Raw genomic sequence first — 24,441 nt, 5'->3', positions numbered from 1 at the left:
TGATGGTAGGTATCAGAACAAGATGCATAACACCTTCATCAGAACATCCCTGTAATGAAGAAATGTACACCGCTTGTGTGAAAGAAGAACAAAGTGATAAATTAATTACTTTATTAAACTACAGTCAGTCAAAGCCACTCTTTGTTGATCCATGTTGGAAAAGAGTAAAAATGGACAAAAAAATGGCTGCTTGAAGGACATCTGAAGTCCTTTTTCTCATTTTGTCTCCATTCACACTTACTAATAATAAATAATGTCCAAACTTTTAAGTGCTGCCAATAGAAATTTTGCAGCATCATATTGTCACTCAACAAGTCACCACCAGAGAAACTCATTATTCCAAGATTTAATCGGACTCATTGTCATCATTCGCTCACACTTACTCAGCAGATGGGAAGCATGGGAAGTCATTAGTAGTTAGCATTAGCTCAGGTGGCGGAGCCGTGATGTGACCACAGTGTTGTTGCTGCACAAAAGGAGTTGAGGGAGGTGAAGTCCAGACATGTCGAGGAGAGGGCAGATTCCCATAGATAAAAAGGCTCCATTTGAGCCCTCCCCCAATGCTCTGGTCATGTGATCAGGACATGACCATGTTTGTGGTGGTCAAAGCAAAGCATTGCGTGAAGTGAAAGCCCTGAACTCACTGTGTGTGTGTCTGTGTGTGTGTGTATGTGCGTGCGCACGTTTGTTTAAGCCCCATAGTTGTATTTACAGTCACACGCACGCGCACACACACACACACACACACACACACACACACACACACACACACACACACACACACACACACACACACACACAGCCCATGTACAGCACGATTAAATCAATCCATAAATACAATAAATAAATAGGATAATATAAACATGTTAGATAAATTCTATAAGTGTTATGATACGGATCTGATCACATATGCCCACTCCCGCCCTGTGTCGCCGTGGATACACCGTCACGAAAACAATATGTGCAAGGGAGGGGATGATCAATCAGAGCCTGTCGCGGGTCAACACCCAAATGTATGGACCGCTCTGCTCCTCGATGACCACTTTGACCTGGTGGTAAACCTCCTCGAAGGTGTCCCCGTGCACGATGGCTGCATGTGCGCACACACGTAGACAAATACACGTTAGTGCCTTGAAAGTCTCTCTGTCTCGCGCACACACAAACACAGGAACTAAACACTTATTTACCAGTGAAACACTCAAGGAAGTCCTGTTCCATTTTGATGGCTCGATCGAGAACTTTCCTGGCTTGATCCTCTGACAGGCGCTTGTTCAGATCACTGCACACACACATGCATGGACACAATTGGAATATTTACTGGGTGGCCATCTTGCAAGTGACTTGACTCACAGCACATTCTCTAGAGATCGTGGTCTGATGAAGATGGCGATGGGATGAAGCTGAGCTGCCTGCAGCCTCCTCACTGCGTTGGCCGACACATCCAGGATACAGTGCTTGCCCTGCGCACACACGCACACGCACACACACAATCTGAAATAGCCCACTAAAGGCCATTCGGCCAAGTGGAGACATCAGCATGGCAACCAGAGCGCCTTACCTGTTGGGCCACCTGTCTGACGCTCTGCACCGACGTGCCATACAGGTGGTTGTTGTACTGTCCTGCCTCAATGAAGTGATGCGACTGAATGTCGCGCTCCATCTGTTCTCGCGATGACACGAAGTGGTAGTCCCGCCCGTCCATTTCGTAGTCCCTGCGAGGGCGAGTTGTATCTGCGGAGAAATACAGTTCAGTTCAGTTTCAGTTTATTTCGAACATGCATACAATACAATTACAATGTAATGCATCACATATTTCTAGTTGTTTCATTACAGCACGTCCGAAAAGGAGTAGGAAGAAGCTGAGCTTATTTAAACCTACCCCTTTTCATATCATAGCAGTTTTATCCCATTTCTTTGTTCTGTTTGTTACAGAACAGTGAATAAATAAATATACTATAAGTAAGTAAACAAATATTAAATACATGTAATTTATGGCTCACATAGAAGGTGAATGAGATAATCTCTTTTTTTTTTTTTCTTCAAGGTTCAATATGTTTATTATAATTCTTCTTCTTTGTACTTTGTGAACACTTTTAGTTTGAACAGTTTCTTAAAGTCATTCCTCGTCTATCGCTGTTGATTGGTTCCAGACATGACCGTGATAAATTTGTTTACAAGAATTAGGAATCATTATTATAAATCAAATACTTTCATAGCTCAAGCATAAAAAAACACATTACAACCTTTCTTTTCAACATTATGAGAGTCCTCTAGATATGAAATAACACCCTTTAGTCACCTTTACATTATTGTCATCTAATTGCTTGGATTTAAATGACGTCACGTCCGGCTTACATCCAGCTCATTGAATATGCGCGGTGGTCAAGCCAGCGTCTGTTTTCAATGGGTAATAGGCGCCATTTAGCCTTTCTCGAAGTAAAATGTCCTACGCTTGCGTTGTTTTGGGCTGTACGAATCGTTTAAATCGCGAAATGGATATAAGTTTCTTCAGAGTTCCTATTGAGGCAATCAAGAAAGGCGGAAGAGTGCAACATTTTCGAAAATAACAACATCAAAGAAACACGCACTTCAGTCTAAGAGAGCAGAGTCAAAGAATGCACAGGTTTGCAGTGATCATTTCGTTAAAGGTGTGTTTGATATGCTTTTACTGTTTACTATTTCTCATTGAAGTATTATATTGATATTGTTTGTACATACATTTTTAACTAACAGTAACCAGAAAGTCATGGTCAAGGATGGTCAAAGATACTTTGTCAGGAAAGGTACTTCTACGTCTCTCCTTGTTTATTTTGTACACAAATGTGTCAGAGTACATATGACAACAGGACAACAATTAAATATGGTGATGATTCAGTAATTGTTGGTTTGTTAAATGGATATGCAGTCACAGGTGGCAGCTGTTGGGTGCTGTATCATCGAAGTAATAGTTTGTTTACATGGACACGTCCTCGCAAAACGCAAAGTTAAATCATGATAAGCAACCTTACCCGAGCAAAAACGATGTATAATTTATCCGAGAGTCTTTTATCTGTTTGGTCGTGTAGAATGACGTCTGGAGCACAAGATAGTTCAATATGTCTGTGAACTCCACCAACGTATAATCCTTGATATCACTCAACAAATCCTATTCCATTGCGTAGTTAGATTTTTTGCAGGAAGCTCTAGGCCCCTTGCATATTCAGTTTGTGCACTGCTTGCTGCACAACAGCTATCTTAGCTTAGTTCACCACCACTTTTTTGACTTCCTGGAAGAAGTCACGTGGCAGAATACATACGATACAGTAATACTGCCTAAGGCTAAGCCTATCAGTGGCCATTATACTGAACAGCACGCTATGATTTGTTTGGTCTCATCTAGTGGCCATTACTACTATAATATTGATATTTTAAGCTCATTTATACATTTTTGTGCTTGAATATGCCTATTGTATTTTCCTGGCTAAAAGCCGCTACTGTTTTTCCCCATGCCTTGAACCCTTCGGCTTATATAACGATGCAGCTAATTTATGAAAGAGTTTTCTTCGTTAACGGCCATAATGTTTTGTATTCAACAAAAAAATCTCATGTAAAAATATACAACATAAAGTAGCAAGAAACACTTCAATATTGAATAAAGCCAAATATGTTCTGGACCTAAAATCACTCCATATTCTCTACTGCTCATTATTGTTACCATATCTGAGTTATTGTGTAGAAATATAGGAAAATAACTACAAAAGTATGCTTCATTCACTAACGGTGTAATAAAAAAGATCAGTTAGGATAATACATAATGTTAAATATAGAGAACACTCAAACCCTTTATTTATCGAATCAAAAATATTGAAATTCAATGATCTGGTGCATTTGCAAACATCTAAAATGATGTACAAAGCAAACTATAACCTGCTACCCAAGAATGTACAACAATTCTTCAATAACGGGAGAGAAATATAACCATAGAGTAAAGATCTAATTTAAAACATCTGTATGCACATACAACACCTAGAACATTTAGCATATCAGCATGTGGAATTAAATTATGGAATGGATTAGGCAAGGAAGTCAAACAAAGTACTAATATGAGGGACGGCGTGGCGCAGTGGGAGAGTGGCCGTGCACAACCCGAGGGTCCCTGGTTCAATCCCCACCTAGTACCAACCTCGTCATGTCCGTTGTGTCCTGAGCAAGACACTTCACCCTTGCTCCTGATGGGTGCTGGTTAGCGCCTTGCATGGCAGCTCCCTCCATCAGTGTGTGAATGTGTGTGTGAATGGGTAAATGTGGAAGTAGTGTCAAAGCGCTTTGAGTACCTTGAAGGTAGAAAAGCGCTATACAAGTACAACCCATTTATGAAGAACTGAAACTGTTCAAATTACAAGTGTTCACAAAGTACAAAGAAGAATCCTGATCAACATCTTGAACCTTTTCTTAAAAAAATGGACAATCTCATGCATCTCCTCAGTAAACCATGAATTACCTAAAGCAGTGTTACCTAAATTATATTCTTTAACTAAAAAAATCATATTGGCCTCATACAGTATATCGTAACAGTAATCATTTCTGAAAAAAATGGTACGTCTGCGTGCTGTCTGTGCCTTATAATTAAGTATCTTTGTAAATAAAACCCCGGAAGACAAACTCATTTGTATTTCTGGCGGTCAACCCCTGCAGATCCAATCACAGAATTTAGAGAAATGAGAGCTGGGAGAGAAGGACCCTCCTTATTGGCTGACACGATATATAGTGAACCGCGTGCATGGTGCAAACTTGTTTTTAAAAGAAAAGAAAGACGCTGTACATCTAAAAAAAACAAAGAGCAGCCAAAAATTTTATAAATATTGGTCCAGCGTATTCAAGATGGAGCGCATTGCGGGCCAGTCGTGGACTAACTTTGGATACGCAAGTGGCTGTTTTTCTTCTAGACAGTTTCCATTTTCCTATTTTTGTGTGTATCCTTTCACGTGGCGACGTGTGTTACTGTTCCGTGTATTCTAAGCAGAGACGCAGTTTGTGGTTTTTGCATTTAGATTTTTGCTAAATCTTTGTGTAATATATAGAAAACAAATAAATGGGATAAAACTGCTACAATACAAAAAGGAGTACGATTAAATAAACTCTGTTTCTTCTTACTCCTTTTCGGACCTGCTGTAATGAAATATGTGATGTATTACATTGTAATTGTATTGTATGCATGTTTGAAATAAACTGAAACCAACCATCCATCCATCCATTTTCTACCGCTTGTCCCTTTCGGGGTCGGGGGGTGCTGGAGCCTATCTCAGCTGCATTCGGACGGAACGCGGGGTACACCCTGGACAAGTCCCCACCTCATTGCAGGGCCAACAAAGATAGACAGACAACATTCACGCTCACAACCAACCAATAGTTTTCATAAAACACCCACTAACAATGAAAAATGTTTTACTGTTTGTGCTATGGCGCCATCTTTTGGACGTGTTTGCTCTCTGCACGTGCGGTAGCGTTGAAAATGTACTTTCTTTTTTGTACCTTAAACCGAAAGTATTCGTCCATAGCGTTTCTCCTTGAATGGATTCTTCATTCATCACTCCAAGCAACGTTTGTAAGTTTTACAACATAACTAAAACAATTCATACAAACTGAACCGTCCCATGTGTGATGTCTGTAGGAGTGTTTTCATGCATATCTGTACCTGCAATGGTAATGTACTCATGCTAGCGTCGTAGCATTAGAGAATATGCTAAAAGGTTTACAAGTACTGTATTAGTATTATCAACACACAATGGCATTCTTTTTGTATTGTTTCAGTTTTGTAAATTTACCAAAACGTCACTGTGGCGTTATTGAGTCTGTTTAGCTGATTGGAGAGCTAGCATCAGCAGCTAGTGGGTCCATGACAATGATTTCTGTTTTGTTTGATCAGCCGTTTTACTGGCACAGTTTGGAAACTAAGTATGTAGATAAAAATGTATACCTTTCATACCGGTATATATTTGCGGCTTACAGTGCAGTGCAGCTAATATATGTATGTTATTTCTTCTAAAATTTGGTGGTGCAGCTTAAATACCGGTACGCTCTATAGCCCAGAAATTGCAGTAGTTTAGGATTTCTTTTAAATCGTATGTACAAAAAAATATCCCCCAAAAAGCAACACTGTAGTGAAGCCACATTATTTGTAGCGCAATATGGCGAGCGTCACCCGTACTCACGTGGGACGCAGGAGCCAAACTTGTCTGGGAAGTCAGTCAGCAGATCGTCGTTGACTCGGTCTTTGGTCGGCCCCAGGATGATGACGGGTCGGGCGTAGTCCACTGCGGAAACATGAGTCCCGTTTCAGTTCCACCTCTAACATGCAACTAAGCAGCTAGGGAGCCTCTTAACTAACCTTCGGTCTGTGTGACCGCCTCGTAGCTTTGAACGAAACCTGCAAAAAGACATCAAAAACAACAAAAACTTTAGCGCCTCTTCCTTATCCCCCTCTTCCTCACTGCAACTCACCTTTGCTCTTCATTTGTGACCACTCTTTCCTTTCCACCCTGAAACGCCCGCACACAACATGTCAGAAGGTTGCAATAAAAAGTGGAAGACTGCATGCGTCACCTGTGTTTGGAGGGGATGTATCCCAGCTCCTCAATCTCCCCCTGCTGGTTAACCCGTCTGGCCTGCCACCACTCCTCGTCTGAGCTGTCAATCACGTGAAGCACCTCCCCAAAGTTGAAGTCCAGCGCTTGTGACAGGACGCCGCAGTCCCACGTCTTGTCGTAGTCAAACAAGGCCCTGCAACGCACATTCGTCGTCAGAGCACCGAGCGGTCGAATACCTTCCTGCGCGATGGCGGCAGGCCCTAACCTGACGTAGAAGCTGCGGCTGGCGCGCAGACTTCCTGGTGAGCTGATCATCATCTGTTCGCGTAGGTCGTGGATCTTGGCTTCGAAGCGTCCGTATTCTACACAAGACCACGATTCATTTTTAATAAACTCTTAGCTAAATGTGTGAAATTAGATGAAGTGCTTGTGTGTGCGCGCGCACTCACCCTCTGGTCTGTATTGTGTTACTATGGTAACGGTTTGACCAGCGTTTTTAAGAGCGGCTGCAGCTTGTTCATGTGTGGCAAATCTGAGATCCACGCCATTTACCTACACACATGCACACACGCAGCAGTGAGTGGCTGCACGCGTTTTGGCCACGGTGAAACATCATACGCACGCTGAGTATCTGATCCCCCTTCTGGAGTTCTCCGCTGAGATCCGCCGGTCCTCCGGCGAGAATAAAGGAGATAAAGATTCCTTCGCCATCCTCGCCACCCACGATGTTGAAGCCCAGACCACTGGCACCGCGCTGCACGCACACTCGACGAGGCTCCCGACCGTAGTCATCCTCTCCCATCATGCCACGGTGAAGCGGCGAGTAGCGTTGCGGTGACGGCGGCGGTAGGGCTTGCGGGTAATCACACATGTAGTCTGGCTCCATGTAGGCTGCAGACATAAAGGGAGGTTGAGATGCTTCCCCCTGTTGGCTGTTTTGCTCCAGTTTGCATGCTAGCTGCACATGACGTACAGCTGGTGAGGTCGGGGGGGCTGAATCGATCTGTCGGGTGGATGTAATGGGAGGTGGGCGTGGCCACCTTCAAGTAGACCACCTCGCCCGTGTTCTTTAAAGCTGACACAGCGTCTTCGTGCAGAACGTCCTCCAGAGACAAATGGTTGACCTGGGTTGTGGTAGTAGACAAATGAGATGAGTATGAGAAGTCAGGTTAGGCGGGCGCGGAGGCCTTGACTTTGACGTGATATACCGCCAGGATCTTATCGCCGATCTGGAGCCGACCGTCCCGCTGCGCTGCTCCACCCTCAATGATCTTGGTAACGTAGATGCTGTTGTCTCCCGGGACGTGCTGGTTCCCAATCCCACCAGCGATGCTGAAGCCCAGACCTGAATAGGACAGGAGTGGATCACTTAACTGGTTGTGTTAAGTTTCCTCGAGCCTTCCTTACCTTTGGGTCCTTTCATCAGTTTGATCTTCGTCACATGTTCGCTCGGTGGGCGTCGCCGCAGAACATACAGCCGGACAACAGGCCCCGCCTCTTTCAGGGCCTCTACCGCCACGGAGTGAGTGACCTCACGCACGTCCACGTCGTTGACAAACACGATACTGTCGTTCACCCTGAGAATTAATGTGTGTTCCGAGTGTGTGAATGTGAGTTTAGGTATGCACTTATGAGCGACTGTGATTGAATGTGTGCGTTTATGGACATGAATATGGGTTTGAGTGTGCATGTACACGTGTGCATGTGTTTGTGAGTGCATACTAAACGTGCGTGTGTGTGAATGTGTGCATGTACAGTAGTCGTCCCTTGCCACATTGCGCTTCAAATTGTGGCTTTACTATCGCAGATTTTTTTAAAGCATATTCTATGACTTTTGGTCTAAATGATGCACTTTCAAGCAATATAACACCCAAATGAACTAAAAATATTAAAATGACACTGGTATTGGCCACTCAACCCAATCAGAGCATGCTGTTCAGTATTATGGCCCCTGATTGGCTCAGCCTAAGGCAGCATCCAGTCCTGTTTTTACTAGTGTAAATAGAGGTGACTATGTGGGTGTTGTTTCAAGTCTATAAGGCTCTCACAATGTTAATAAAAAATTTGAAAAGTTTTTTTATGCTCTAACAATGAAAACATCCGATTTATAATTAACAATTGCTACTTCGCAAAAATTTATTTATCAAGCTCAGGCCCGGAACCAATGAACCTTGATAAATGATGCTTTACTGTTGAGCATTTGAGTGTGTGAAAATATGTTTGTGAGTGCATGGGTGTGAAAGAGAGTTTGTGTGTGTATTTGAGTGTACATTGTACGTGTGCATTGCTTTGAGTGCTTGCATGTGTTTGTGCGTATGTGTGAGTGTAATTGCATGTGCGTGAGTGTGTGATTAAATGTTCGCAAATGGGTGTGCATATATGTGTGTATGTGTTTGAGTGGGTGCGTGAGTATATTTGCATGTGCATGTACCAGTATGTGTGTACGTGTTTGAGTGGGTGCGTGAGGATAATTGCATGGGCATGTATGTGAATGAGTGTGATTGAACTTGTGCTAATGTGTGTGCAGTGTTTATGTACATGTGTTCGAGTCTCACTGCAGCTACGTGCGGTTAGGCATTAGATAGGCATTGATACCTTTGGATCTTTTTAAAACTTTGAATTTATATGCTCATATGATGTCACACTTAAATACATTAAATACATTACACAGGCTGTAGATTATAGTGTTATGTCAGTGCTAAGGGCACTGAGATACTCTCTAGCTTGTCTGGGCATTAAAAAGTAAAGGAAATATTCACCACTGGTTCATCTTGTTTCTACCCTGTATTTATCCAGTGTACCTAGGACCAAGCAAAGTGCAATAAACTGGTAAAATAGCTTTCGCAATAAGCAGCTGGGAAAGCCTCATGTGAGGTTTCTGCCCCGCATAGAAATGTAAAAATTTTGTAATTTTTACCTAAAGGGGTCATATTAGGATTTTTTCCCCCACATTTTTTTCTACATTTAAAACACTTCCTTGTGGTTTACATAACATGTAATAGTGGTGCTTTGCTCGAAATTGTGCATTGGTTTTGTTTTACACACTGTCTTCAAGCCGCTTTCTGACTGTCTCATCAGGATGCATCGTTTTGTGGGCGGTCTTATTTATGGCCCTCCTCCAGGTCAACCTCCTTATAAATGCGTCTCAAATGCGTAGTTTTTAGCGCTTACATATCGACCCTACTTTTGATAGAAATGGCGACAGCGGAGGATTTTAGCATGCATGTTTGCCTCACAACAAGAGGATAAAGAAAAATAAATAACTTATTGACTACAACTTTGGACTACAAATTAATACAAATGGCAGACTCGCTCAAAGCTCTTCGGGTAAACCTCAACCACCTCAGTATATCTCAGAACTCATCCAAATGTACAATCCTGCGCGCGCTCTGAGGTCCGAGAGCCATCTCCAGCTCGTAGTGCCCAAGACCAGACTTAAAACCAGGGGAGACAGGGCCTTCTCTGTGGTCGGCCCTAAACTCTGGAACACTCTGCCCCTTCATGTTCGAACTGCTCCCACAGTGGAGTGTTTTAAGTCTCGTCTTAAGACCCACTTTTATTCTCTGGCTTTTAACACTACGTGAGTTGTGTGGTCCTCTGTTGTCCTCTGTGTTTTTAAAATTTTGATTTCTATTTACTCTTTTAATTGGTTTTACCCTTTTAAATCGTTTTTAATCATATTTATTTTATATTGTTTTTTATATTGGTTTTATATGTTTGTTTGTTTTTTTGTGTTTTCATTCAGTCATTGGTGGAGCTAAGGATAATATTTGAATATTGTTTTTAATATTGTTGTGCAACACTTTGGAAACATTTTGTTGTTTAAATGTGCTATATTAATAAAGTGGATTGGATTGGATTGGAACCACATATGTAAATACCTGTTGATGTAACTTATGTCACAAAGTCTCAAATTCCAAACGGATCGTTTGTAGCAAGTTTTTGAAGAAGGCAATATTGTTTTATAATTATATCCGCCATTCTTCTATGTTTTGATTTAAACTTTTTGCTGAGATAGGCTCCAGCGCCCCCCGCGACCCCGAAGGGAATAAGCGGTAGAAAATGGATGGAGGGATGGATGGATTTATGGGGATTAGAGATGTGACGTTCGCAAACGAGTGGAGTATTTTGAACGGCTTTTCAAATCAACAATGAAAACCGATTTGCAGTTGTATTTTGTTTGTTTGAGAGCTGTTCTTTATGTAAATTGTCCTTGCTGCCCTCTCTGAATCAGAAAAAAAAGCTTTATCGGTTTTATTTATTAATTCATTTATGTATCTATTAAATGACATTACCGAGTAAGAGTCGTCCAAGAAGGTTCTATTCATTTGAAAGCTATCATGCGCACACACTCATGCAGGCAGTTAACGTAGGGGAGGAGTTTAATAAGCACCTGAATCTACTGCAGCCTTTTAATCGTTGTACTTGGAATTAGAAAGAGATATTAGTAATTGGAAAACAAAACAAAAATAACAAAAGTAGAAGAAAACGTAGCATTAGGATGCACTTCAGTTCAACCCGCGGAGGGTAATGACATGCAAGGTAAAGCAGACATAGTGACGTCACTGTCAAAGAATGGGAAAATGGCAACATCTTGTGGAATCTTTACAACGGAAAAAAAGCCAAACTAGATTATGATCAATATTTCAAAATAATTCTCACATGCATCTCATATTAATGTTTGATAGTGTCTATATTATAAATAAATGATAAATGGGTTATACTTGTATAGCGCTTTTCTACCTTCAAGGTACTCAAAGCGCTTTGACAGTATTTCCACATTCACCCATTCACACACACATTTACACACTGATGGCGGGAGCTGCCATGCAAGGCGCTAACCAGCAGCCATCAGGAGCAAGGGGTGAAGTGTATTGCCCAAGGACACAACGGACATGACTAGGATGGTAGAAGGTGGGGATTGAACCCCAGTAACCAGATTGTAGTAATGTATACATTTTGATTTATTGACCAAACTATTATGTTATTACTGCCACGAGTGATTGTTTCCTTGAGAAAACAAGTTGTCTTTTAAACATCCTTTATAAAGGAACAGTTCCTTAAGATCTGTCTCCCTTCAAAGACCCATAAATCCAATCTCTAATGGAGATATCAAATACACAAAAACAGGTAAGAAAAGTTGGCTTTGCATTTTAGGACCCCTTTAAGAAAATGTTTTAAAACATGATTGCAACAGTACAGGAAGTAAATGTATACCAGTTTAAAGGGGTCCTATTATGATTCTGATCTACATTTAATACAATACATTAAATGTAATGGTGGTACTTTGTGGCATGATCCTAGAGTGGTTCGGATCTTATCTGCAAGATAGGAACTACTTTATCTCTATTGGCAACTTCACATCTGACCTAACCGATATGACATGTGGGGTACCCCAAGGCTCAATTCTAGGTCTGGTCATATTCAACCTTTACATGCTCCCGCTGGGCCCAATTCTCCCAAAAAACAACATAGCCTACTATAGCTACGCAGATGACACCCAACTTTACATAGCCATCTCTTCGGATGACTATGCTCCCATGAATACACTATGCCAGTCCATTGAGCAAATAAATGACTGGATGTGCCAGAATTTCCTCCAACTAAATAAGGACAGAACTGAAATAATTGTATTTGGCGCTAAAGCAGATAGACTCAAAGTCACTGCTCATCTCGAATCCCTAGGTCTGAAGCCAAAGGACCAGTTAAAAATTCTTGGCATTATTACTGACTCTGATCTAAACTTTAACTCCCACATCAAGTTTGTAAGAAAATGTGCCTTTTTCCAGCTAAAAAAGATAGCAAGGTATAGAGCAGACCTGGGCATTCTGCAACCCGCGGGCCACATTCGGCCCTTTGTGCGTCCCTGTCCGGCCCGCGTGAGGCCAATCATAAATTACAAAATAACTTTTAAAAAGTATTTATGTCGAGTGTGCAATACAACGGTGCTGCTTTTGTTTTGAAAAGCGTTATTTGTATTACTTCCGTGTGGACGTATGCGCGTGCGTTATTGTGAGTGAATGTGAACAACGGCAATCACAAATTACAAAATAAAGTTTAAAAAACATCTATGTCGTGCGTGCAATACAACTGTGCTGCTTTTATTTTGAAAAGAGTTATTTATGGACGTATGTCCGGGTGTAACCTGTGAGTGAAGGTGCACAGCGACAAGTGATGCACGGTTTACACCCGAGACGCTAAAAAGAGAAAGGTGGATGACGAATGCCGTGTTTCCAACAAGACATGGACTGCCAAGCAACGTTCCCTTTAAGGTGCGCGCCTGTGCAATTGCGCACTGCTCAGGCGTCCTCTGCGCACAGCAATTATATGCCGCGCACCAAATCAAATCCCATCTGAATTCTAAACAAAATAAACACATTTATTCTGTGTAATTTTGCAATGCAACTCTGAGTGACAGTGACAACAAGCGGCCCTAACGGTGTTCATCAACAACGTTCAATTGAACACTGTTCAATTATTGTAGCGTCTATCGAGATGCTTCGAGGACAGGAATTATATCGATCACTTTATTGAGCAAAACTGTTTATATTCGGCCATAACCACACCAAAAACATGAGTAAAAAACTTCTATCTCCAAAAACTAGTCATTTTCTGCCGTACAAACCAGGCCAAAACCAACTTGTCATCTGTCACCAACACGTATACCACTAATCCACTGGTCCGTTTATGGCCACACAAAAAGTCGGACAACTCAAACACCACACAAAGTTACACTATGACTCATCAGTCATACGTGTCCTTATTCTACTGTCATTTATTATTGATGTTAATTTATTTATATTAATCATGGAATGCTGTTACTAGAGAAAGCTACAGGAATGCACACTGTGCATGCACATTGTGCAACATGAGGATGTTTAAGGGGAACTAAATGTGATCTCTGAAAGGGGTACAAATGATTTCCAAAGCAGGACCCCCACCCAGACATATTGTACAATACTAATCCATAGCTTATGAAAAACAAGATTTCTTTTATTTTCATTACAAGTGGGCCAAATCACTAATATTAGAAAATAATCTCATGAAAATGACTCCTCTCATTTGAGTATTATTATAAAAGATTGGTTTGAAACAGGTGTACTGCTGCTGGTATTGCCACGTGTGATGTTGCTCACATGTGCTCCACTGAATGCTCAGGGAGTTTTTGTGTTTGCTCAGACACATGAACAATTAGAGGGAACATTGCTGCCAAGTATTTCTTTCCAGAAATTAAAGGTAAAGTCGTGTGCTTAATGTGTGGTACACAGGTTGCTGTGTTTAAAGAATATAATTTGAATCGTCACTACACGACGAAGCACGAGGAAAAATACCGTAATTTGTCTGATGAAGCGCGCGCAAGGGAGGCTGATGCGTTGATGGTAAAACTGCAAACCCAACAAGGACTTTTTGCCATATTTCACAACCCTAGAGATGCAGCCGTCAGGACAAGTTTCGTCATTTATCACAAAATCGCTAGAAAAAGTAAGGCATTTTCTGACGGAGAGTTTATTAAGGAGTGCTTATCGGACTCTGTTGCGCTGATATGCCCGGAATTTTGGAGCTTCAGCTGAAGAACAGAACGGCCGACTTTGACTGTTTTTCGCTGGCTTTGGATGAGAGCTGCGATGTACGTGACACCGCCCAGCTGCTCATCTTCTTACGTGGGATAACTGCAGTCTTTCAAATCACGGAAGAGCTGGCAGCCATGCAGTCAATTAAAGAGACAACCACAGGTAATGACTTGTATACATAGGTAAATGCGTGTTTGGACATGTTAGGACTGAAATGGGACAAGCTGCCAGGTGTGACAACAGATGGTTGTCCAAATCTGACGGGGAAAAATGTTGGAGTTTTAAAGAGGATGCAGGATAAACTTTAAATTAACCCTGTGCAGAAATTGACATTTTTGCATTGTATTTATACATCAGGAAGTGTAGTGTAAGACAGTGTTAAAAATAAAACCATCAAAAGCAATCTGCTTTTAGTATAAAGTTAAGTTAGGTTAAATGAAAGTATTGTTATTATTAATAATAATAATTATTATTATTTATCTTACGGTATATCAAAAATAATATTGAGCAAAATTTAATTGAAATATTGTCGATGTGGCCCTCCAGCAGTGCTCGGGTTGCTCATGCGGCCCTCGGTAAAAATGAATTGCCCACCCCTGGTAGAGAGGCTACACGTCCAAACAAGATCTAGAAAAGCTAATTCATGCCTTCACATCCAGCAGGTTAGACTACGGCAACAGTCTCTTCGAAGGCCTCCCAAAGAAAGCTATTAAACAGCTACAGCTCATTTAAAATGCTGCTGCTCGAGTTCTAACAAGAACCAAGAAAGCAGAACACGTTACACCAGTACTCAAGTCTCTACACTGGCTACCATAGAATAAGCTTTAAGATTGTTCTAATAGTTTATAAATCTCTCAATGGGCCAGGCCCAAAATACATCTCTGAATTGCTTCTACACTATGAACCATCTAGATCTCTTAGGTCATCAGGGACTGGTCTGCTAATTGTTCCTAGGACCAAAACAAAACATGGTGAAGCTGCATTCTGCCACTATGCCTCCAAAAGCTGGAATAAGCTCCCGGAGGACATTAAATCTGCCCCTACCTATTTTTTAATCTAAACTTAAAACTTTTTTATTCACTTTTGCTTTCAACTGCCACTAAATTTCTGAAGTCGATGGGTTTAATTAATCTTAAATCTTTATTGTTTTAATACATTTTAATTAATGTTCTTTATCACAAGTCTTATTCAAGCTTTATTGTTGAATTAATAATATGATTCTATGTGAAGGTCTTAATCTGCTGATGATGTTGATTTCTGAAATGTTCACTGTGATATTGACTTTATGTGAAATGCTATGCATTGCCTCCCTGCTTGTTTTTAATGATTTTGTTTTGTAAAGCACCTTGAATTGCCTCTGTGTATGAAATGTGCTATATAAATCAAATTTGACTTGACTTGTGCAAAATCTTGCATACATTTTGCTTTACTGACCATCTTCAAGCCGCTTTCCCTTAGTTTAGGTCAGTTTATGAGTTTTATTTTTAGTCCATAATGCTATAGGCAAACCAGCTATGTGTTAAATCTGCCTCCTTATTTGAAACAACAATGTACAAACCCGTTTCCATATGAGTTGGGAAATTGTGTTAGATGTACAAACCCCGTTTCCATATGAGTTGGGAAATTGTGTTAGATGTAAATATAAACGAAATACAATGATTTGCAAATCCTTTTCAACCCATATTCAATTGAATGCACTACAAAGACAAGATATTTGATGTTCAAACTCATAAACTTTTTTTTTTTTTTTGCAAATAATAATTAACTTAGAATTTCATGGCTGCAACACGTGCCAAAGTAGTTGGGAAAGGGCATGTTCACCACTGTGTTACATGGCCTTTCCTTTTAACAACACTCAATAAATGATTGGGAACTGAGGAAACTAATTGTTGAAGCTTTGAAAGTGGAATTCTTTCCCATTCTTGTTTTATGTAGAGTTTCAGTCGTTCAACAGTCGGGGGTCTTCGCTGTCGTATTTTACGCTTCATGATGCGCCACACATTTTCGATGGGAGACAGGTCTGGACTGCAGGCCGGCCAGGAAAGTACCCACACTCTTTTTTTTACGAAGCCACGCTGTTGTAACACGTGCTGAATGTGGCTTGGCATTGTCTTGCTGAAATAATCAGGGGCGTCCATGAAAAAGACGGCGCTTAGATGGCAGCATATGTTGTTCCAAAACCTGTATGTACCTTTCAGCATTAATGGTGCCTTCACAGATTTGTAAGTTACCCATGCCTTGGGCATTAATGCACCCCCATACAATCACACATGCTGGCTTTTGAACTTTGCGTCGATAACAGTCTGGATGGTTCGCTTACCCTTTGGTCCGGATGACACGATGTCGAATATTTCCAAAAACAATTTGAAATGTGGACTTGTCAGACCACAGAACACTTTTCCACTTTGCATGAGTCCATCTTAGATGATCTCGGGCCGAGAGAAGCCGGCGGCGTTGCTGGATGTTGTTGATAAATGGCTTTCGCTTTGCATAGTAATAAATGATAAATGGGTTATACTTGTATAGCGCTTTTCTACCTTCAAGGTACTCAAAGCGCTTTGACAGTATTACCACATTCACCCATTCACACACACATTCACACACTGATGGCGGGAGCTGCCATGCAAGGCGCTAACCAGCAGCCATCAGGAGCAAGGGGTGAAGTGTCTTGCCCAAGGACACAATGGACGTGACGAGGATGGTAGAAGGTGGGGATTGAACCCCAGTAACCAGCAACACTCCGATTGCTGGCACGGCCACTCTACCAACTTCGCCACGCCGTCCCAGTAGAGCTTTAACTTGCACTTACAGATGTAGCAACAAACTGTATTTAGTGACAATGGTTTTCTGAAGTGTTCCTGAGCCCTTGTGGTGATATCCTTTAGAGATTGATGTCGGTTTCTGATACAGTGCCGTCTGAGGGGTCGAAGGTCACGGTCATTCAATGTTGGTTTCCGGCCATGCCGCTTACGTGAAGTGATTTCTCCAGATTCTCTGAACCTTTTGATGATATTATGGACTGTAGATGTTGAAATCCCTAAATTTCTTGCAATTGCACTTTGAGAAATGTTGTTCTTAAACTGTTTGACTATTTGCTAACGCAGTTGTGGACAAAGGGGTGTACCTCGCCCCATCCTTTCTTGTGAAAGACTGAGCATTTTTTGGGAAGCTGTTTTTATACCCAATCATGGCACCCACCTGTTCCCAATTTGCCTGTTCACCTGTGGGATGTTCCAAATAAGTGTTTGATGAGCATTCCTCAACTTTATCAGTATTTATTGCCACATTTCCCAACTTCTTTGTCACGTGTTGCTGGCATCAAATTCTAAAGTTAATGATTTGCAAAAAAAAAAAAATGTTTATCAGTTTGAACATCAAATATGTTGTCTTTGTAGCATATTCAACTGAATATGGGTTGAAAATAATTTGCAAATCAGTGTATTCCGTTTATATTTACATCTAACACAATTTCCCAACTCATATGGAAACGGGGTTTGTACATCCAGGCAAGAATATTGTATTATACGTAAACTGTAACTCAATTACAGTGCTTGTGATCCGGTTAAATTACAATCATGCTACAGCACATTGCTAACGTATCATTACATTTGTCAATCTGCTGTTACTGGACTTTCATTGTATCCACTATTGTCATAAATTGTAGGAACTGTCTTTGTGATTAAATATAGTTTTTTGTAAATCTTTCTGTATATTTCCCTTGGTCTGGGCCGAATTTCTTCGCCAGGCTCTGAGCTTTCATGTCTGGCTGCAATTTTTTGCTGACCCCACGTCTAAGACTGCGGATAGGTACACTGTCACGAAACGCAAATGTTAAGCAGGCACTTCTTTTGATGAGGCTGGAAGTTTTTGTAGTGACCTATGCTAATTAATACAAACTAGAACAGAGTATTTAGCTTACGGGTCTCACTGCGGACATTATTTGTTAAGGCTACAAACATGCAACGTAAAATAAAAATGGCGGACTTGTGAAAACATCTTGCAGTAAACCTCTCCCAAGTGTGGAGATATCCGCTGATGTCACAATGGCAAACTTCGCCACAATCAAATCAAATTCAAATGCAAAATTGTCCTTTAGGAATCCACGTAAAAGCCCCTTTAAGTGGTCAAATATTAATTTCATGTTATTTGTTTCACAATTGTTCATATTGACATATGGGACTCTGCCTCACTAGCACCCCCTACGCACATCTCTGCTGCACTGTATGTGAGGGTTTGCGCGCACTTTATGTATGTTCATATGCGCACATGAGTATATGAGTCTGTTTATATGTGTTCGAGTATGCGCATGCGTATGCATGTACTGTATGTGTTTGAGGTTGCAAGTACTGTATGTATGAATGTGTGTGTGTGTGTACCTGAGACGTCCGTCCTGAGAAGCAGCTCCTCCAGGAATTATTTTAGTAATAAAAATTGATGGATCATCTCCAATGTGAGGATTGTCAGTTCCTCCAGCAATACTGAAGCCCAGCCCCGAGTTTCCCTGTGCACGAATACATAAACACGAACAGTGAAAGTGGTAGTCCATGTAACATGAAATGTTACATATAACGTGAAATGTTTTCAAAGTGTGAGTCAGAGTACTCTAGGGGAGGCACAGCAGCTTGAGAAAAAAATACTAGGAAAAACTGCTAGGCTAAGTTTTTGTTCCTACATTAAGAAATATGCTCCAGAAAAAAAAATTGTTTTCAGAAACAGGGGAGGCCTCAATCGTATCATCATCATCATCTTCTTCTTTTCTTAAGGAAGTCTCACTTGACCAGACTTTAAAATTCCCTGGTTTAGATCATTCCAAATGTTTTGTCAGCACCTTTCACTTTCCCGTGTGTGTGTGTGAGTGTGTGTGTGCGCGCAAGCTCACCCTCTCCAACGTGATCTCTTCATACTCCAGCTCGCCTTCAGATCCGTTCATCTGTGCAAACCCATGAAGAGTTAAATCACATTGAGCATCTCTCTGCTGTTGCCACGGCAACAGTAGCCTTTGGGGCTCTGTTCACCGCAGCAACTGGAACTGTTGCTATAGCAACCGCCTTTCTCAAGCACTAGCTGTGACATCACTTACAACAGCCATAAGGTCTGCCCATACATGTGTCGTTTGTGCACTCGGCAGAGCACGCTCTGACCAGAATGAGGCGCTCAATGTATATTAATGTATATACATAGTATATTACTTTTATTGTAAAGACAACAGCCAATATAGTGGTTAGAGTAACATAAAACAAATCATAGCATGTGCTACATAGACACAGCCTACAAGAAACTATAGCGATAACCTCCATGTTTGGCGGAGGTAACATTCATCATTCTGACTGAGGGGGGCATCTTGGCATGGAGGGATGATGAGAAGATAACATGTTTTATGTCCAGCAGGAGGAGCATGTGCACTCAACAATTATGTAACAATGTTGCTGGTTGCACTTCACACTGTGTTCATTTCCCATGACACCTCTGCGTGTGCGTGCATGTATAAGTGAAGGTCAAAAATGAATAATTGTCGGACTAAGTCAAAATTTGTTGTTGATCATTTAGCAGCTTGGCCAAGTGTCGCTTGAGTAAGCAACACTAGGTGATGAGGATGATGGTAACAGGGCCACCTATAGCATGTTGGCCACATGAAGAAAGACCTCACATACTACTGCCATGAAAATGTTGCTTTGAAAAAAATTACAGACTGCACACAAGTTGATTTGCAAAGCTAAAACCTTTTTCACCAATCTTTGCTTATAGCAGCCTTCGGTTTGCTTAAGTTCCCAGGGGCATTAAAACCTACCCCAACCAGCTGCAACTTGACTACGCTACATGACCTCACCACACAAAACTACAGCGCCTTGCTAAAGTATTCACCTTCTTGGCTTTTTACCTATTTTGTTATATTACAACCTGTAATGTAAATGTTTTTAAATCTAAATTGTATGTGATGGATCTGCACAAAATAACCTAAGTTGGTAAAGTGAAATGAGAACAATATATTTAAAACCTTTAAGAAAATAAAAAAGGAAAATTGGCATATGTATTTACCCCCTTTGCTATGAAGCTCCTTAAAATGGTGTGGTGTAATCTATTACCTCCGGAAATCACATCATTAGTTAGGGTTGGGTTTTAAAGAATTATCCACATCTTTGATGATCCCCTGAACCATCAAACCATAATCTTCTAATGGAAAGAACATGGGAACACAACAAACCTGCCAAGACAGGACCACCCACCAAAACTCAGACCAGGTAAAGAGGGCATTAAGTTCCAAAGGCCTGGAGTGCCTATGCATAGGACCACAATAAGCTGTACACTCCATAGAGCTGAGCTTTATGGAAGGGTGGCCACAAAAAATGCTATTGCTTAGTCCTGAGTTTGCCACATGTCTTGAGTTTTACACATACCTTATGGCAAACTCAAGACGTGCCTTCCTATTTTTAATACCAAGTAATGGCTTTTTTCTGGCCACTCTTTCATAAAGCCCAGCTGACTTGTATTTCTCAATAACTGTCCCTGACTTGTTTGGAGAGCTTCTTGGCTAGCATGGTGTGGTGCCTCTTGCTTAGTGGTGTTGCAACCTACAGGGCCTTTCAGAAAAGGTGTGTTTATATTTGACAGAGCATGTGACACTTAGTCTGCGCACAAGTGGACTTTATTTCACTAATTATGTGACTTCTGGAGGTAATAGATTGTACCAGAACATTTTAAGGGGCTTCATAGCAAAGGGGGTGAATATATTTGGTGAATACATGACATATATTTTCTAATTTTACTTAATCTTAGGTTATTTTGTGCAGATCCATCTCGTAACATTTTGAATAAAAAACATTTAAATTACAGGTTGTATTGTAACCAAATAGGTAAAAATCCAAGGGGGGTAAATGCTTTTGCAAGGCGCTGTATATAATGAAACTTGGCACGATGCTAAATTATATTATATGTCTCTATTACTTTGTCATACAGGTTAATTCATTTGAGCACTGCTGCTGCTGAGCTGGAAGTTTGGGATTATTTGAGCATTTATAAAGATGCTAATATTGGCAGTCCTCCTGGCTCTCATAGCCCCCATGAGCACCGAGAGGGGCGTGCCCCACTGTTTCAGAAACACTGTGCTAAGCGATGCTAAATGAAGAAACATGATGCTAACAAACGCTACATGATGCTAGGAAATGCTCCATCAGCGTTTCGCACAGGACTGCAATGTATTTGTGGCAGTAGGAGCAGATAAGGTCATTGTGTAATTTGCACAACTGGCCAGAACACGTGTTTTATAAATGCTGTGGGAAAGATTTTCAACATTTGTATTTGAAAATAAATAAGGGACAATAAAGAAAAATAAGGGAAATTCTGGTCTTTCTGGCATAATTTCCACCAGCACCTGCAGTAAAACCATATAATTTTACTGGATTTTGTTTTGAAGGCCTAAATTTACTGTCTACAGGATCTGTTATGCTGATGTTGTCCAAGTGTTGCTGAGTGGACATGAAGTTGCGCTGCTATGGCAGTGCTGGTGGAAAAAAACTTTTGTCATGAAAGTTACAATATGGTTAACTATTTGAATGAGAGGGCGCCAGAAAAGAAAAGCAAATCACCCGAGTTTGCCAGGGAAAACGGGTAGTTGACCGGAATTTTACAATCCACGTCCATTTTTTTCTTAACGGATATGTCAATCCACCTTTATTTATGGCGGGCCGGCCACAAATAAATAAATGCATTTGAAACACTGTACATAATACTAAAAGAATGCTACATGGTGCTAAGCAAGGCTACATGACAGAACACGATGCTTAAGGCTACATGATGCTTAGCTATGCGACATGACAGAACATGATGCTAAAAAACGATACACGATGGTAAGCGATGATACATTTCAAAACAAGATGCTAAAGTATGCTATATGATGCTAAGCTATGATACATGACAGGACATGATGCTAAAGAACACTACATGATAAGTGATGCTACATGACAGGTCAAAGATGCTACATGATGCATATGAGATGCTCCATGACAGAACATGATGCTAAAGAACACTACACGACAGGTCAAGGATGCTGCATGTGGCTGCATAATGCTACATGATAGAACATGATGCTAAAGATGGCTAAATGATAAGCAATGCTACATGACAGGTCAAAGATGTTAAAGAACGTTACATGTTAAGCAATGCTATATGATGTTCAGCAATTCTACAAGATGTTAAGCGATACTACATAACAGAACATGATAAGCGATGTTACATGACAGGCCAGGGCAAGATATGATGCTAAGCGGTGCTATAAGATGTTAGGCGATGCTAAATGACAAAACATGATGCTAAGTGATGCTACATAATGCTAAAAAATGCTAAAAAAAAAACAGGGCAGCAGTTGGCGCTGCTTCCTAACAGCTTTCTGATCGGTTGAACTCAGCAAAGTCTTGCACGGAAGAGTGAAAGGTTAACTTAAAGAGTTGGCATACCATCATCCTCTGTCTGTGTCTCTTGGCTTTGCGTACGTTGTTGATGAAGCGTCTTCCCATCTTCTTGGCGTACCACACGGATACAAACATCACTTCCTGTCTCCTCTGCGTCTCGCCCCCTTCAGGAGGTTACATAAAGATGGAGGAGTGACGGATGAATAATTAACCCCCCTCCCCAAGGAGGAAATTGGTCAATCTGTGTTTAACATGACTGACACCTCAGCTCATCCCTGGGGGGGAAAAAAGACATCAACCGCTGACGGATGGAGCGCACTAACGATCAAATCCGCCAAGAAGAAGACACTCTTCTTCAGCGCTCGTCATCCTCATCCTCCCCCGCTCGCTCTGCTCAACCCAACTGATGCTCGCTGCATCTCCTCTCTCCCTCCCTCCTCCATGCCAGGAATCACCTCCCCTCCGTGATGTCACACACAAGAAGAATACTGCTGCCATGGAGACCCCATCCCCCTTTTCTTTGCCACTGCTATGGTGATGTATGTGTGTGTGTGTACGTACAGTTAGGGCAGCCGGCTGTATGTGTGTGTCCAGGTGTGTGCGCGTCAACTCGGGGGCGTGTCCATCAGTCACGTTCCCAGGGCTTGGTTGGTCATCGTCATGGTAACGATACTTCTGCAGATACAGGAAGAAAGCTAGCATTAGCACTGAAGCTGACACTGTTTTCATCAAGACTCACTTCATTGACCTTTGAGATACATCCCTGGCAGAAGCAATGTTCAAATAAACCAGGAGGTGTCGGACAGAAATGGGGTAACACACACACACACACACGGAAAAAAAAAACACGTGCACACTAACACCGTGCGTGTGTGTGTGTGTGTGTGTGTGTGTGGGGCGGTCTGCTCTTACCTTGGTGGTGACAATGCAGAGGCAGTCCATATCCCCACACACATACACAACACACGCATGCACACACGCACGCACGCACACGCACACACACACATGCACGCACGCACGCACACACACACACACACACACACACACACACACACAAACACACACTCACTCACGCTTTGATCTGTCTGCCGCCCTCCCTCCTCTCTCACGCTTTGCTGTCTGTCTGTCCTCCCCCGTTCACCTCCTCCGTCTCCCACCGTCTGACGACAATGAGCGAAGGGGGGTGGGGGTGTGTGCGTGGGGGTGCGGGGGGTTATGGCAGACGGAAACGCAACGAGTGTTATGTTCTATTCGGGGGAGGGCACCTCGTTGACGACAGAGAGAGAGAAGGGGAGGGTTCTTGTTGCCATAGTGATACAGCTGTGCAATGGCAGCAATGCTCGTGTACCTGAACAGGTGTATGCAGGGGGCTCGTGGTGTGGCTTTCACAAACTGTCAGCTCGTAGAATTCCTGAATGTCTGCACAGACACACAAACACATACTATCAAGCTGTTTTAGGTCATCTATGATGTCTATGTGTGCATACCGAGCAATGCCTGAAAGAGGTCACTCTGGAAGATGTTAAGTAGCTTCTCTGCGTCACCCTTGACCCCTTCAGAACAGGCCTCCATCACCTGCAGCGCTCGCTGAGTATCTGACATTTCATCCAATAACATGTGGACAGGTCACATGACATAACGCACGCCAACAGACCCCACACAATTTTACATTCTGTAAATACACAGCTGTGTACATACACACAAAGTATACATACCGCGTATAAATATATATATATATATATATATATATATATATATATGACACGTTGCCCTCCTCAGTGTTCATACACTACACAAACAGCAATTAATTTGTGAAAATAAAACAGAAACTCTCACCGTCTCTCTTCAGCGGCATCTCTTCCCTCTGATCCAACGTAAATCCTCTTTAGGGATTTTGTC

The 24,441-nt window shown here is 41.7% G+C and overlaps 1 protein-coding gene across 1 annotated transcript; it reads right to left on the bottom strand.

Annotated features, from left to right (window-relative positions):
• Positions 1-97: 97 nt before the first annotated feature.
• On the bottom strand, positions 98-24,410 carry LOC133606457 (disks large homolog 4-like). Its single transcript, XM_061960434.2, has 20 exons — positions 24,379-24,410; positions 24,030-24,137; positions 23,891-23,961; positions 23,104-23,217; positions 19,017-19,067; positions 18,514-18,638; positions 7,974-8,143; positions 7,775-7,911; positions 7,540-7,690; positions 7,189-7,457; positions 7,016-7,118; positions 6,832-6,928; positions 6,583-6,759; positions 6,481-6,518; positions 6,368-6,406; positions 6,192-6,293; positions 1,559-1,731; positions 1,351-1,460; positions 1,188-1,279; positions 98-1,090 (listed from the first exon to the last, which is right to left on the bottom strand). Exons 1-20 carry the CDS (start codon positions 24,395-24,397, stop codon positions 984-986), a joined length of 2,253 nt encoding a protein of 750 aa, XP_061816418.1. The 5' UTR covers positions 24,398-24,410; the 3' UTR covers positions 98-983.
• Positions 24,411-24,441: the final 31 nt, after the last annotated feature.

Source organism: Nerophis lumbriciformis, linkage group LG05 (genome assembly GCF_033978685.3).
Source record: "Nerophis lumbriciformis linkage group LG05, RoL_Nlum_v2.1, whole genome shotgun sequence".
In the NCBI taxonomy this organism is placed as follows: domain Eukaryota; kingdom Metazoa; phylum Chordata; class Actinopteri; order Syngnathiformes; family Syngnathidae; genus Nerophis; species Nerophis lumbriciformis.
This window is presented reverse-complemented; position numbering and strand designations above follow the sequence as displayed.

Excerpts from the sequence above, each read along its gene's own strand:
- LOC133606457 (XM_061960434.2), bottom strand. Across the intron at positions 6,519-6,582 it reads TACATCCCCTCCAAACACAG|GGTGGAAAGGAAAGAGTGGT; the intron begins GTGACGCATGCA and ends CGGGCGTTTCAG. Across the intron at positions 1,732-6,191 it reads GTTTGGCTCCTGCGTCCCAC|ATACAACTCGCCCTCGCAGG; the intron begins GTGAGTACGGGT and ends ATTTCTCCGCAG.